The 14,823-nt window shown below is 43.0% G+C and overlaps 1 protein-coding gene across 5 annotated transcripts in view; it reads left to right on the top strand.

Moving 5' to 3' along the window:
- The window catches only part of HEATR6 (HEAT repeat containing 6), a 32,065-nt gene that overhangs the window by 10,909 nt on the left and 6,333 nt on the right, over window positions 1-14,823 (top strand). For all 5 annotated transcript variants that reach the window (XM_045070024.1, XM_004747149.3, XM_045070023.1 and 2 more), the window contains 9 exons: window positions 1,813-2,111; window positions 2,853-3,030; window positions 6,939-7,145; window positions 7,574-7,673; window positions 9,627-9,982; window positions 10,826-10,948; window positions 11,316-11,402; window positions 13,706-13,840; window positions 14,588-14,710. In XM_045070024.1, the coding sequence (XP_044925959.1) occupies window positions 1,813-2,111; window positions 2,853-3,030; window positions 6,939-7,145; window positions 7,574-7,673; window positions 9,627-9,982; window positions 10,826-10,948; window positions 11,316-11,402; window positions 13,706-13,840; window positions 14,588-14,710 (1,608 nt within the window). The remainder of the gene's footprint in view (window positions 1-1,812; window positions 2,112-2,852; window positions 3,031-6,938; window positions 7,146-7,573; window positions 7,674-9,626; window positions 9,983-10,825; window positions 10,949-11,315; window positions 11,403-13,705; window positions 13,841-14,587; window positions 14,711-14,823) is intronic.

The following is a 14,823-nucleotide window of genomic DNA, read 5'->3' as shown; positions in this document are numbered from 1 at the left end:
ATTTGATTTCAGTTTAGGGTTTTTAGCATAGTAAATTTAAATTCATCAGACTGCTGAAAACACCAGTTCAAGTCTCTTATATTTCTAAGAGTTCTAGACAGCGTAATAGATGTAACAATGGATGTTTACTTTATACCTGAAGCCACACATCCTCATTCCCCAAATGCTCGAGACCACAAGCCAACCAACTTTCTCTATAAAAGGCTGATTGGTAAATATCGTAGGTCTCTCTTGTGACTACCAAGTTTCCCAGCCTGTTCATATAGCTGCCATATCCCTTATACTCCTTTGTGTTGAGAAACTGAGAACATACAGATACGTGAGCCAGAGTACTTCATCTAGAAACGTATCAGGTGTTAATTACCAAATGCTTATAATGAGAAATTCTTTCACTCATTGATTTACACAACATTAACTGAACATCTGCTACATCGCAGACATTATGTTAAGCATTAAGGATATAGACTCTACTTTTTACAGTATGGAAGAGAAGGGGAAAGTGGATAAACAAGCAACTACAATGCGGTATTGTGATTTCTTTCATCAGCATATTCACAGGGTACTCTGGGATCGCATCAGAGTACCCAATCCAAATAGAGGGGTAAGAGGGGGCTTTTTATTTTTTTATTATTTTTTTAAGATTTTATTTATTTATTCGACCGAGAGACACAGCAAGAGAGGGAGCACAAGCAGGGGGAGTGAGAGAGGGAGAGGCAGGCTTTCCGCAGAGTAGGGAGTCCGATGCGGGGCTTGATCCTAGGACCTTGGGATCATGCCCTGAGCCTGAGGCAGATGCCTAATGACTGACCCACCCAGGCGCCTCTAGAGGGAGCTTTTTAAAAAATGTGGTGGCCAAACTGAGACTTAAGAATGAGTAAAGTACAAAAAGAAAGGAAAGAGTTTTACTCAGAGGAAACAAAGTGCATAAGCATAGAGAAGGAGCATGCACGTAGCCCATTTGTCAACCAGTAGTCTAGAATGTCAGGTGCGTGCAGAGGAAGGCTGGGACATGCAGGTAGCAGAGGCCACATCCTAAGGGTCTTATACAGTACGCTAAGGAGTTAGCTTTTATCTTACAGGATATAGAGATGAAGACTCATATAGGGGAGTGAGGTGATCAGATGCACGTCTTAGAAAAATCACTACGGTAGCAAGTAAAAGGGTGTGAGTCTGGAGCCACATTAATAATCCGAAATAGAAGGGACGAGGACCTTCCTTCCTCAAAGTCAGGGACCTTGAGAATGCAAAGGATGGCACATATTCCAAAGACATTTGGAAAGAAGTAGGAGAAAGGGAGAAAACTGGCTTTTACTTCATACCTACAAAGCCCCAGTGCCCTAAAACATGCATTGTATGTGGTGGGCTAGCATTTCTTTTCTACATCTGGAGTGGCGCTAGCTACATGTCTTATCTGGGAGAACGGAGAAAATTGTCGCCCAAGTCCTTTCCTGTACTCGCATTCTCTTGTGGTTGAATGCGTTCACAGTTGTTCAGGAAAGGTGGCGTTACAGATGAGGAAGGTCAAACTAATGGAAGGCAAAGTGATGTGCTCAGAGTCACGGGGGTAGAATATAAAGCTGGGCTCCAAGCGTGGCTCTGTTGCACACACTTCCTGCCTTGTTTCCCGTGGTCCAGTGGGGTGTGTGTAAGCCCTTAGCATAGCCCCAGACACCCAGAGGGGGAAGTGCCACTTTTTTCTCTTCTCTTTTCTTCTTTCCTCATACTACATTTTGGAGACATATTTAGTAATTATTAAATGAGACAGGTACCAGTAGCTATCATATATACATGTTCATTTGCTCCTACAATCAGAATAAAAAGAAAAAATCAAAAGTCAAATCGAAGAAAATCCAGCAAGAAGAAGAGGAAGAAGAAGAATCCAGTGGTGAAAGAGAGGTAGCCCCCGTCGCTGCCTCAGGCAGAGAGCACTTGCGTGAGGGGAACACTCCCTCTTCCTCGACCCTGGGAGGCCAGAGTTTGCCCGTAGAGGGAGATGGCGCTGTAGGAAAAGACCTGTTCTCCCCGCCCATCCGTTCTGCCAGCTGGAAAAGGGTCAGCAGTAGTGAGTCTGACTATTCCGACGCAGAGGGAGGCATGCAGAGTAAAATGAGGTAGTAGTATTTTGTTATGTTGTTATGCCTTATAATCTCCATTGCTTGTAAGTTTATAACTTTGCTTAAAAAGCTGACTGACAGACAGGATTGAATTTGAAGATTCTTTTGTGTGGGCCTTTATACATGTGGTTCCTCTGCCTGGAATTTCCCCCCTTCTGTCTCCTTGCCGTGTTAACCACTGCTCCTCTTGAGTACGAGCTCAGCAGTCATGTCCTCTGAGAAGCCTTTTCTGATGCCCCCCCCCCCCGCCGAATTCTGGCTTAGGTCCCTACTTCGTGGGCTTATTCCTACCTTAAGGTTGATCATGCTGTGTTGCAGTTATCTCCTTAACTGTCTGTCTCTGTCCCTCGTGAGCTTGTGGGGGGCACGGACGGGCTTCATGTCTGTCGGCCTCAGCCCAATGCCTGGTGCGTACTTACGTACTCTGGGTGAGTTTGCTGGATGAAGGGACACTCTGCAGTGTTGCATATCTAACACTAGTTTCCTGATGTCAAACTGTTGCCCTTTTATTTTCTGTCTAGTTGTTTTATATTGTCAACTTTTTAACTTGTTATATAAACAAATTGCTTTAATGTGTTTTGATGGAAAAATATTTGTTTTAATATCACATTGGCATCTTTACCTTAGGGTTTATTCGGAATGTTGAATGTATCATTTGAGTTGGCTAAAATAAGCAGACTTTCATGTCTATATTTTTTAAAAACTACTAAAAGACTTTGTCTTCCTTCTCTTGGGTAGGTCTTACCAAGCCAAAGTTCGCCAAGGAGCATTAGCCTGTTTTCTTTCTACTATAAAATCTATAGAAAAAAAAGTTCTTTATGGCTACTGGTCAGCCTTTGTTCCCGATACACCTGAGCTTGGCAGCCCTCAGTCCGTGTCCCTGATGACTCTTACGTTAAAAGATCCTTCTCCGAAGGTAAGAGCATTTAAATTTTCATGTGATACCAGGAAGAAGAACTTTACACATCTTTATTGTTATCTCTGCCATACCTGATCTCATCTGAATACAGCTCTCCCTAATAGCAACCTAAGTTCCGACTTGCGAACCGCTGGACAGGCAGGAGGATAGGAAGTGGGCTCATGTGACTAACAGGTTGAGAGAGAGCACAATGAGGTTGCCTGCTGCCCAGGGCTTGCTTCAAGCCTGAGCACAGTGAGGGTTAGAACTTCAGTGTCCCTTCTGAGCTGCCGTGCTTCCTTCCCTTTGGTGAAAATGTTGATTGCCATGGTATTTGTAGTAAGAAAAATAAAAAGTGAGAAAATAAGAAAAATAAAAAGGCTTAAACACTCAGTGGAATATTTTGGTCCATAGTGGGGTTAGATTATTATTCAGACTTGATCTAAGGAACACACTATGGGGTATACTTTCTTCTTGGTACATTGAGAATTATTCTGATTTTGAAATTCCATGATGTTTATTTATTTCTCTTTTGGAGAACTGTGAAATGGAGAAACAAATCAAACTCTAAAGTAATAGTTAGCATAACTAGGAAAGAGAATAAAGCCAGTTTTTAACTATTACAGACGTAGGTTTTCCTTATAAGGCCAACCAAGATACAGATGACCTTGGCTTGGGTATCTCCAGATCTAGAGACCCTGACACTGTGTTCAAATGCCTCCACCCTAAAGGCAGCCAACTTTGGGAATGCAATCAAATAAAAGTAACCTTGAACAATTGTGCAGAATAATCAGTCCTGGGACAAAGCCAAAGAAGGGAACAGCCACGTGCATCGAAACCTCCCTGCTACCCACTCCCAGCAGTGACTTCTTTATCACCTTCCCAGAAAGATTTTGACCAAACAAACATAAAAAAAGGATATGTGGGGTTTAAGAAACAAGGCAGAGGATCATAGGGGAAGAGGAAAAAATAAAACAAGATGAAACCAGAGAAGGAGACAAACCATAAGAGAAACAAACTTAAGAGAACTTTCACTTAAACTTAAACAAACTTAAGAGAACACAAGAGAATCAGGAAACAAACTGAGGGTTGCTGGAGGCAAGAGGCCTGGGGGGATGCAGTAACAGGGTAAAACATTGGAGATGGGTATGTGTTGTAATGAGCACTGGGGATTATATAAGACTGATGAACCACAGACCTGTACCCCTGAAACAATCTACTGTATGTTAATTAATTGAATTTAAATAAATTTTTTTTTTTTTTAAAGAAAACATAAGGACTGATTGAGCTACCGTAGCAAACATTTCTGCTGCATCTGTAGGTAGCAAGATAGGGAAAGGGCAGTTTCATTACCTTTGAACAAGACTGCATGTCCAAGGAAGTGAAACCCCCCGCTGGTGAAATGGAGCACACTGATGCTTATCTGACTGAAAAGTCTTCATCCATCATTGTAAACAGATACTAAAAACAACAAAAGGAGTTCTCTGGAGAGCTGCACCTCTTACAGTTTGCTTGCACATCAGTCATTTCTGATGGAGAACTGGTCAGAACTGATCAGTCATTTCTGATCAGAACTGGTCAACAGTTTATTAAATATTGATGTAAGAGTCAGTGAAGCAGAACTTGAACAACTCAGTGTCATAAGTAGAATTTTTTAGCAACAAAGATATGTTAAACGGGGTTTAAAGGAAATTAAATCAGAACTATGAGAAGTATAATTTGATATAGTATCAATTTTTTATACAGAGTTTATATCTCAGTGATACGTTTCAGTGACATTACTTTTGTTTTCATCTGTTGATGGTCATGGATACTTTTTCCCTTATAGGGTACCAAAGTTAATTGAGCTAAAATTTTTTAACTTTTGAACATCAGTTCATGACTCTCCACAACTTGGCTTTTCATTATAGTTTATTTGTGAGCTGTTGGAATCATGGTTTTTAATTACTATCTAAAGGAATGGAGGTTTAGCATAACATCTACATTTTTCAGTTCAGACCAGCCATCTACTCAGGGGTTGGCAAAGTATGTTTTTAGATGATGCATGAACTGAGAATAGCTTTATGCTTTTAAATTTTTTATTTTAAATGATATTTCATGATTGTAAATATTAAATGAAATTCAGATTTCATTGTCTATAAGTAAAACTTCATTGGAACACATTCCTATTTAATCTTTAGTGTCTGTGCTGCTGTGGCTGGGTGGTTGCAACAGAGACTCTTGGGCCTACAAAGTCTAAACTGTAAAGTGTGTGCTACTGTCCTTCACAGAAAAAGTTTTCCAGCGCCTGATCTAGTTCTTTCTTGGATGAGCAGACTTGTGACTTGTGCGTGAGTTCTTTCTCATGAGCAATCTCTCACACACACAGTTTCCTAATATATTGTCATCTTCCTAAATTCAGTGATTGTGCTTAATTCCAAAGACTCATTTTGCTCTACTACACATTTATTTTCAAAGCAATAAATTTTCAGTTTTTTGTTTGAGTCCACGCTACAAGAGGCATGCAAAAATGATTTACTCGTTGTTACGCAGAGATGATACAATTGCAGATTTTCAAGAAAACCTTTTTTACACCAAACTCAGATACACTGCGTGATGAGCAAATACTTAGATTAGAAGTATTATTTTTTTAAAGATTTTATTTATTTGAGAAGGAGAGAGAGAGTGAGAGAGCAAGCACGAGTGGGTGTGGGGGCAGCAGGAGAAGCAGGCTCCCTGCTGAGCAGCGAGCCCAATATGGGGCTCAATCCCAGGGCCCTGGGATCATGACCTGAGCCAAAGCAGACGCTTAACCAGCTGAACCACCCAGGTGCCCCTAGATTCGAATTATAATGATGAGTCTCCATTTTAAAATTATCTGACAGTGTTTGGTATTTTGGGGGACTGGCCAGAGAGGGTACAGTATTACATTATTAGTCCTACATTTATCACCTATATTCCATTTTGGTTAAATTGGCTCTCTTTTTATTTCTTTTCTTTTTCCTTTCCCTAGTTTCAGTACCACAAAATCCTGAGTACCAAGTGAAAGTCATATTTAGCATTAGAAACACAAGCTTGCTGCCCTGAATCTTCCGACAAGTGCAGCTGGCCATTGGCAAAAAGGCACATACTTCCATTTCCATCTGTCAGGCTACGATTAATGGTTTTCCTTTCTTTGATTATCAAAGGCTCACTACAGGCAGTGTTCATTTCTGTACATTAAGAGTGTTTCTGAAAAATTGGATCACAAATGATGCCTGCCAAGTTGAATGCAGAGTCTCTAATATCCTGTTTAATTAACTTAGAGCACTCATGGATGCTTCAGGAGAGCATATAAAGCAGCATGTTTGATGTAAAACGGACTCTAGACTCATGTATTTTATTTCTGCCCTATGAGCTATATTTCACTCTCTTTTCCCTTGGTCTTGTGCTCGAATAAACCAGGCCTCTAATTTTTAAGTTATTCTCATGTTCATGATTTCAGGTTTTTGTATGGTTCTGTAGCTTAGACTCGTTCCTTACTGTAAGAAAACCTAACAGCAGTGTGATATAAGGCTCTTTTTAAAGTAGAGGTGCAAGGGGCCTAGTTCATGGCTACTTTTAGGACCTGATAGATAATCCCAATGCCTTTATTTTCCTAGTTAAAATGATCCATAATACTTCCAAAATTAAAAACAAAACTAGGAAGAAGGGGATTTTTTTTTAAGATTTTATTTATTTATTTGACAGACAGAGATCACAAGTAGGCAGAGAGGCAGGCAGAGAGAGAAGAGGAAGCAGACTCCTCGCTGAGCAGAGAGCCTGATGTGGGGCTTGATCCCAGGACCCTGGATCATGACCTGAGCTGAAGGCAGAGGCTTTAACCCACTGAGCCACCCAGGTACCCCAAGAAGGGGATTTGACTCCTGATTATTAACTAACTGATGGGAATCATCCTGAAATTTCAGACACGTGCCTGTGCTCTGCAAGTTTTATCTGCCATCTTGGAAGGCTCAAAGCAGTTTCTGTCTGTTGCTGAAGATACCAGTGACCACCGAAGGGCTTTCACTCCCTTTTCTGTGATGATTGCATCCAGCATTAGAGAATTGCACAGATGTCTTTTGTTAGCGCTGGTGGCCGAGTCGTCCTCACAGACCCTTACTCAAATAATTAAGGTAAGCGTGCCAAGTTATCCATAGGTTCTGGAGGGGTTTTGTCTTGTTTCAATTCTGTATGTTTTACATTGTCCAAAAGTAATTTGACTTAAGAATATAACGAAGTACTAATTTTATTTAATGATACCCTATTTGGAAGTCTAACTGATGATTTTATTTAAAGCTATACTGTTGTGCCTACTTATTTGATCTGACCTACAATTTCTGTATGTCCAAGTAAATGATTTACTAAAAATATTCCTATTTTTAGTATTAAGTTGTACCAATGAGAATACAAATGCTATTCCCCTAAAAAAAGAACAAAAAAGAAAAAGACTGATTTTCAAATGACTATGAAGACTTTTCTTTTTTTAATTAAATGCTGTAAAGTTTGTGTCTGTGCTGTGGCTTAATCAGACCGATTGATGGGCTATCCTTGTATTTTGCAGTGCCTTGCAAATTTAGTATCAAATTCACCATATAACCGTCTAAAACTCAGCCTGTTGACCAAAGTCTGGAACCAGATAAAGCCTTATATTCGCCACAAAGGTTGGTGGTAGTTTAAAGTCAACTGTTTTTTTATATCAATCAAATCTAGATTATTATTTTTAAAAGTATTTAAAGCATATTTGTAGCTCTAGGATATCTCTACTTATTCTCAAGTTTTCGGGGAAACCAGCCATTGCTAGAACCCCACTTTGGACCCTAAAGCCCCAGTAGTAAGGATGGATGGAGAGTCACATAGACATCATTCTCTTTTTGGAAAGAAAAACTGGAATATAAAACCTAACTTCCTTAACATTATCTCCTCTGAGGTTTGGATAAAATTCCAGAGCCTCAAATCCCCACTGGCTACAGTCCTATTTCTTGCTGTTTCCTGACTTATTCCCACACATAATACACATGTGCTAGAACACTTGTTTGGAGAACAGTAGTTTTTCTTTTGCTTGCAAGCTTTAGGATCAGACCGTATTCTGGTACGTTAAGTTGTTCAGTGTTGACTTCTAGTACTTGAAGGAGGTGGCAGATGTTTCTGTGACGTCATGGGAGGGCTGATGGACCTGGAGTCAGGCTGAGGGTCTGCAGCCCCTTCCCACTGCTGCCATCTCAGAATCGCAGCCCTGTCAGAGCCTCCTTTCCCCCGAACAGGAAGAAGTAGACTTACCTCATGAGATTTTTATGAGGCTTAAAGAGATCATGATGTGCAAACTAAGTCCAATTCACTTCTTTCGCCAGTGTGTAAAACGGGACCCAGAAAGGTAAATCCTGCCTTGGAGTCTCTCATCACATTAGTGGCAGAAGTAAGACTGAAACATCCCGAGTGTTTGGGCTCAGTGCCCTGCCCGTTCTCCTGCTCCAGTTCTTCTTCATCTGCAGACTGAGGGGACAAGCGTCTGGCTTTGTCCTCCAGCATTTTTACTATTAAAATGGTCAAACCCACAGGAATTTGAAAGAATAGTGCAATGGACATCTGCGTACCTCTCCCTAGACTTAATCATTGGTAATGTTGGCTTTGTTTCCGCACATGTGTATCTGTGTATGTGAATATACATGTGTGCGTATAAATATGTATATTTCTGAACCATTTGAAGGTCAGTTACAGGGGTGCCTAGGTGACTCAGTTGGCTAAGTGCCTACTGGTGGCTTAGGTCATGATCTTAGGGTCCTGGGACCAAAGCCCACTTCGGGCTCCCCACTCAGTGGGGATCCTGCTTCTCCCTCTCCCTCTGCCCCTCCTCCTGCTCATGTTCTCACTGTCTCAAATAAATAAAAATTTTTAAAAAACAATTTTTAAAAAGTCAATTACAGACATGATATTTCATCCTCAATACCTCAGCATGCATCTTTTAAGAATAAAGACAGTCTCCTAAATAACACACCACTATTCTCACACCTAAGAAAATTACATTGATTTCATAGTATCATCTTAAATCTATTCCACATTCAAATTTCCCCATGTCTCAAAGAATCTGTCCTCGTTTTTTGTGAGAACTTGGGTTCATTCTGGGTTCGTGCACTGCATGTCGTTATCCTGTCACTGTAGTGGCTTCTAATCTAGAGCAGTCCATCAGCCTTTCCTTTCTTTCGCCACGCTGATTTATGGATGCGTCCCAGACAGTTGTCTCCCAGCACGTTTCACATGCTCAGTTTGCCAGATAGTTTCTTTCTTTTTTTTCTGAATTCTTTATATATATATATTTATATTATTAACATATAATGTATTATTTACCCCAGGGGTACAGGTCTGTTAATCATCAGGCTTACACAGTTCACAGCACTCACCATAGCACATACCCTCCCCATCACCCAACCACCCTGTTGCCAGATAGTTTCTTTACAGGGTTGTTGAACTACTGTTTCTGTCCCGTGTAGTTCTCTAAACTGGAAGTTAGGGCTAGAGGTTTAATTAGATGAAGGTTAACCAAGGATGCCCTAATTCTTCATTGCCTGCGGCGGTAATTGTGATCCCACAGTGATAGTAATTCCCACTAACTTTGACAGATGTAAATGTTCGAGTGTCAAGCTTTACTCTCTTGGGAGCCATCGTGTCCACTCACGCACCTTTACCTGAAGTCCAGTTGCTCTTACAACAGCCCTGTTCTTCCGGACTCAGCAGTAGCAATTCAGTGACTCCCCACCTCAGCACTCCTGATTGGTGCAAAAAAGCCCCCTCAGGACCCTTTCTGGAGGAAGCATCAATTAGCTCCCCAAAGGGATCTTCAGAGCCCTGCTGGCTCATCCGACTCTGCATTTCCACTGTTGTGCTGCCCAAGGAGGATTCCTGTTCGGGTAGCGATGCTGGCTCTGCTGGAGGAAGCACTTACGAACCATCCCCCATGCGGCTGGAGGCCTTACAGGTAGAAGGTTCTGGCTCCTTGTTTCTGAAATGGAAGAAATCATTCTGCTTTCAAAGGGTGTTGGGTTGTGGGGAGCGAGTCCATGAAAGTAATGGAAAACCGAGCCACGGGCCAGTGGTGTTACTGGGAGTTGCATTTTAGGTGTGAGAGCTCTGTTGTTTTGTTTTTGGCCGAGGCTGGGAGAAGACTTGGTTTAAATGTCAGATGCCTGCCTTTTTGTTGCAAGCCATTTTAGTCACCTCTATTATGTGACAGGTGGGAACGCTAGATTATATGGTAATTCTGAAAGAAATTGTACAGTTCGTCTCTGATTTCTGCAACTTTAAGTAAATGTGCAGTTCTCCGTAACTTCTCTTTCATCTTCCATCTGCTTAGAGACAACAAAATAATTGCTCCTTCAAAGGAAGAAAACAAGCTAGGTTAACATACTTCCTTCTTCTGTGCTCAGCTGTGATCTTAGACATGGGTTTGTTTCTGCGCTCTGCTGCTAGTCGTCTGGTTTGATATTGAACATGGAAACTTCCAACTTTTTCAGCCTTAGCTCCCTCCTTCAGCTGAAGTATTCCACGAGTCCCAGCCTCAGCAAATTGTTCCCAGGCGTAAATAATATCACCAATCTTAGTGAAACACATTTCATAAATTATAAAGCACCCTGAGATTATATGACACAGTTAATTGACTTCAGTCATAAAATACAGATCGCAGTTGTTCATTTCCTTCAGCATTAGAATCCTGCCCCGTGTTAAGTGTGAGCGACTTCTGTAATGTTAGAGCACACCTCTGGATATTGCAGCCCCGCACTGCATTCAGGTCTTGGGGGTAATTCGTCCCTTCTCTTTGCAGGTGTTGGCTCATCTGGCCAGAGGTTACTTTTCAATGGCTCAAGTGTACTTGATGGAACTTGGAGAGGTGATTTGCAAATGCATGGGGGAAGCAGATCCGTCTATTCAGCTTCATGGAGCAAAGGTAACTTTCATGAAAAGCCACCTGCTTTCTTCTTCTCTTCCTTTATGTTCTTCCCTCTGCTACATGTCGGTCCATTCTGAAGTTTCTTTTGGAGGGAGGTTTCAGGTAGGGAAAATCATACATTCTTTTATTTGCAGCTCTAATGTAAAAACCCGAAGAATTCATTTGGTAATAAATCAACCATATATTTCTGGTGCTTTTGTTCCTGAAAGCATACTTCTTGCATAGCAGTTGCTGAGAAAGGAGAGAAAATTCAGTTGGAAATTATTTTTCCCCTTGATTTGAGGTCATCTCCAAACAAGTGAGGTTTTCTACCTCCGTAATTCTCATACTGTGCTTTGATAATCTATTTCTTTTACCTCGGCAGCTTTTGGAAGAACTGGGTACAGGCTTAATTCAACAGTATAAACCAGACTCTACTGTACCATCTGATCAGAGAGTGCCAGTCACCTTGGTGAGTACGGCTTTCTCTTTTCTTAGTACTTCAGTCAGTTTTGAGACTCAGTAATAAAGTAAAGTAAATGATAAGGCTCCTTCCAGTGTCAAAAACTAGTTTATAATCTGTTATGACATGATACTACCACGAATAGGATTTATGTGCGCTTTGGTTTCTTTGCAGTTCATTGTGTGGTCACATTATATATAACATACAGCCAGCAACTGAAATAGCATTTCTTCCACATAAAACCTAGTTCGGTTATTCATCCTGCCCAAGAGGCAGACTGGAATGATGGGAAGAGCCAAGCATTTGGAATCAGAAGACAGGAGATCAAATTGAGGGAGCATCATTAATGGATGTACAAGCATAGTTTCCTCATAAGGAGGAATAATAATCTTTAACTCCTGGGAGTATTGGAAGATTGAAATGTAAAGGTGCTGGCGCATAGTAGGTGCTCAACAGATGTCCGTTCCCTTAACGCCCTCACCACCGTGCCCCTGTGGTTCCCATTAAAGATCTGAGATCTTAGTTGTTTCTGCTGTCCCCATACTGTGCCAGTGAGGAACATATGACCCTACCACAAGTGATGGGTTTTTCTCCTGTCTTCCTCAACCTGCCTCTTCTTTTCCCTTTGCAATTTCCATCATCCTTGCAAGAAATTAATACCTATTCCTAGTTCTTTCCCGAGACTGCCACTAAAGCTGAAATGTCACCATTCACGGGGAGATGAGTTGATTTGCTCAGACAGACCTGAGTTTGCACCCAGTCTTCTCCCCTTGCTTGTCAGTAACTTTTAGGCAAGACTCATCTGTTCACACTTGGGTGTTATTTCATATGTATGGAAAGGATACCCTTGCTATATTACTAGTCAGTTGCTGGTAGTAAATTATCTAAAACACTTAGCAGCTTAAAACAATATACATTCTCTCACATAGTTTCTTTGGCACAAGAATTGGGAGTGGCTTAGCTCAGGTCTCTCTGAGGTTGCGGTCAGGAAGCCAGCAGGGGCTGCCATTAACTGAACTTGATAGGGGTTCGAGGATCTTCTTCCATCATGGCTCACTCACATACCTAGCGCTGACTTTTGGCAGTGGGCCTCTTCCCTCCTCCCCACGAAGACCTCTCCAGAGGGCTGCATGAGTGTCCCCTAGATGCAGTGGCTGGCTTCCCCCACAGCAAGAGAATCAAGAGAGAACAAGACAGAAGCTGTGGCGTTTTTAAGACCTCACTTTGGAAATCTCAAACTGTCATTTCCACAGGCTGTTATTGGATACACAGGTCAGCCCCAGCCAGTGTGGGAACGGAGGGCCACCTCCTTAACATAGGAGGCGAGAATCACTGTGGGCCATCTTGGAGGCTGGCAAGCATACCTCTGTCCGCAGTCTTTCATTTGGGGTAGGAGAGACCCAGATTGGGTTTCTAGGAGTTGGGATTTAGGGGAGGACAGAACTGGGCTGTGGGATACATGGTAGATCTTAGGACTAAATCCATGGGGCAGAAAGAGGTACCAAGCCACGAACAGATTGGCAAATGACATGAAATCCCTGGGTTTTTAGAAAGCAGGGGAAGGAAGCTGTTCAAGGTACTCTGCGGGTGCCTACCTGGAGAGCTTCAAAGTGAGCTTGTTCTTCCTGGGCATGTGTGAGGGACTTCACACCCAGCATTACGTCTTACTCTCACCCCGACTCTGCCAAGTAGACAACTTTGCCCTGTTCTTCTGAAGAGGAGCTGACACTTAGGCGGGTTGCAGAAATGGGGTTTGACCGAGGTTGCAGAAATGGGAAGCGGCCGCTGAAGGATCTGCCTCTGGATCCCACACTGTTTGGACTCCCGCACAGGCCTCTGGGCCCTGGGCTCTGACGCCCACTAGCAAGTTACACCATGTCTTTGTGCCTCAGTTTCCTTGTGTGAAAGTGGAGATAATGACACATACTTCGTTTAGTTGTGCTGAGGACTGCAGTGTGTAGATCTGTGTGAGGCACTGAGAGCAGCGTCTGGCACGTGAGACGCACTCTGGAAGGCTCGAGGTGCCGGCAGCTGCTGCTTTTACTACCATCATCTTCCCCCTCCTCCCCACAATTGTCTTCTCCGGTCGTCTTACTGTAGCAGACCGGTCCCTGGTCAGTAAGGTGGAAGGATGCAGTTGTCATTTTCTGAAGCCCCTTCCATTGCTGTGGAAGGACTAGCAGAAGACTTAGAGAAAGCCTCTGCTTTATAGAAGGATGTTTTGTTACTCTGGCCCCCTGTGGTAGTGTTCACGTTGAGCTGGTTCCATTGTTGGCTCTTGGGCCACGGTTTTGACTGTGCCCCTGTTCCAGGTGGTGATGTTCTGGACTATGATGCTGAATGGCCCTCTGCCCAGAGCCCTGCAGAATTCTGAGCACCCGACTCTGCAGGCGAGCGCCTGTGATGCCCTGTCTTCCATCCTGCCCGAAGCCTTCAGCAGCCTGCCGGTAACCAGAGGAGTGTTTCCTCAGCCCCAAGCAGCCCCCTCGAGCATCAGAGCTTTAGTTTGATTCAGATTCTTGTTGTTTTTGAGCCAGTATTCATCATGCTCTCGGAGAAAAGGGGGCTCAGTCTACTTGAGTATGGAGAGAGGGCGGGGTTAAAATTTAAAATCTTAACGTCTCGGGAGAGCCTTTCCTCCGTGCACTTTAGAGGGTGGGTGGTGGAAGTGGGGGGAGAGGCTCAGAAGTCAGAGACGTTTCAGAAAGCATTCGAAGCCGGAAGTTAGGAAGACCTGGGTGTAAGTCCCAGCTCTTCCACTCTCCACCTCTCTGATGATCTTAACTTCTTTAAAACTGAGTTTTATCATCTATAAAATGGGCACTACGTGAGGAGTAACGTGAAGTATGTGACTGTACTTGGCTGGTGCCCACCACATGGGGTGTCTAGGAGGCTCCCCTTCTTTAGTCCCCAGTGACATTTGTGTCTGCTCTTAGCTTTCATGAAGGAGCAGAGTACAGTGACCAAGTTCACACAGTGGTAAAGGTTAAAGGTCACAGATGCTCTGTGTGCAGACACTCCCCTGATGGGTCCGAAGTGAACCTCTGCTCTCTGCCAAGGTAGCTTCCAGATCTCAGTTGTGTTCTGCTCCCAAATATGAAATCAGACACAGATGCGTCACAGTCACCTGTCAAGGACAATGGCTTCTAGTTCTTTCAAGCTCACTTTCCCTTTGCCAACCTTTCCCACTGCAGAGCGACAGGCAGATCCTGTGCCTCACCATGCTGCTCGGGCTGAACGACAGCAAGAACCGATTAGTGAAAGCGGCGACCTCACGGGCCCTTGGAGTCTATGTGCTTTTCCCCTGTCTCAGACAGGTCAGTGTGAGTCTGCACTGCCCTTCAGTGCCTGTGATGGGCCAGTGTGCTCGTGGTTTGGGTAGATAGAGAGCTGGACGGTAAAAGACATAACATTGCTTTTAATCTGGTTT

The sequence above is a fragment of the Mustela putorius genome, unplaced genomic scaffold, assembly GCF_011764305.1.
Source record: "Mustela putorius furo isolate JIRA1106 unplaced genomic scaffold, ASM1176430v1.1 tig00003962_pilon_pilon_pilon, whole genome shotgun sequence".
Lineage (NCBI taxonomy): Eukaryota > Metazoa > Chordata > Mammalia > Carnivora > Mustelidae > Mustela > Mustela putorius.
Note: the sequence above shows the minus strand (reverse complement) of the source record. Positions and strands in the feature narration are given on the sequence as shown.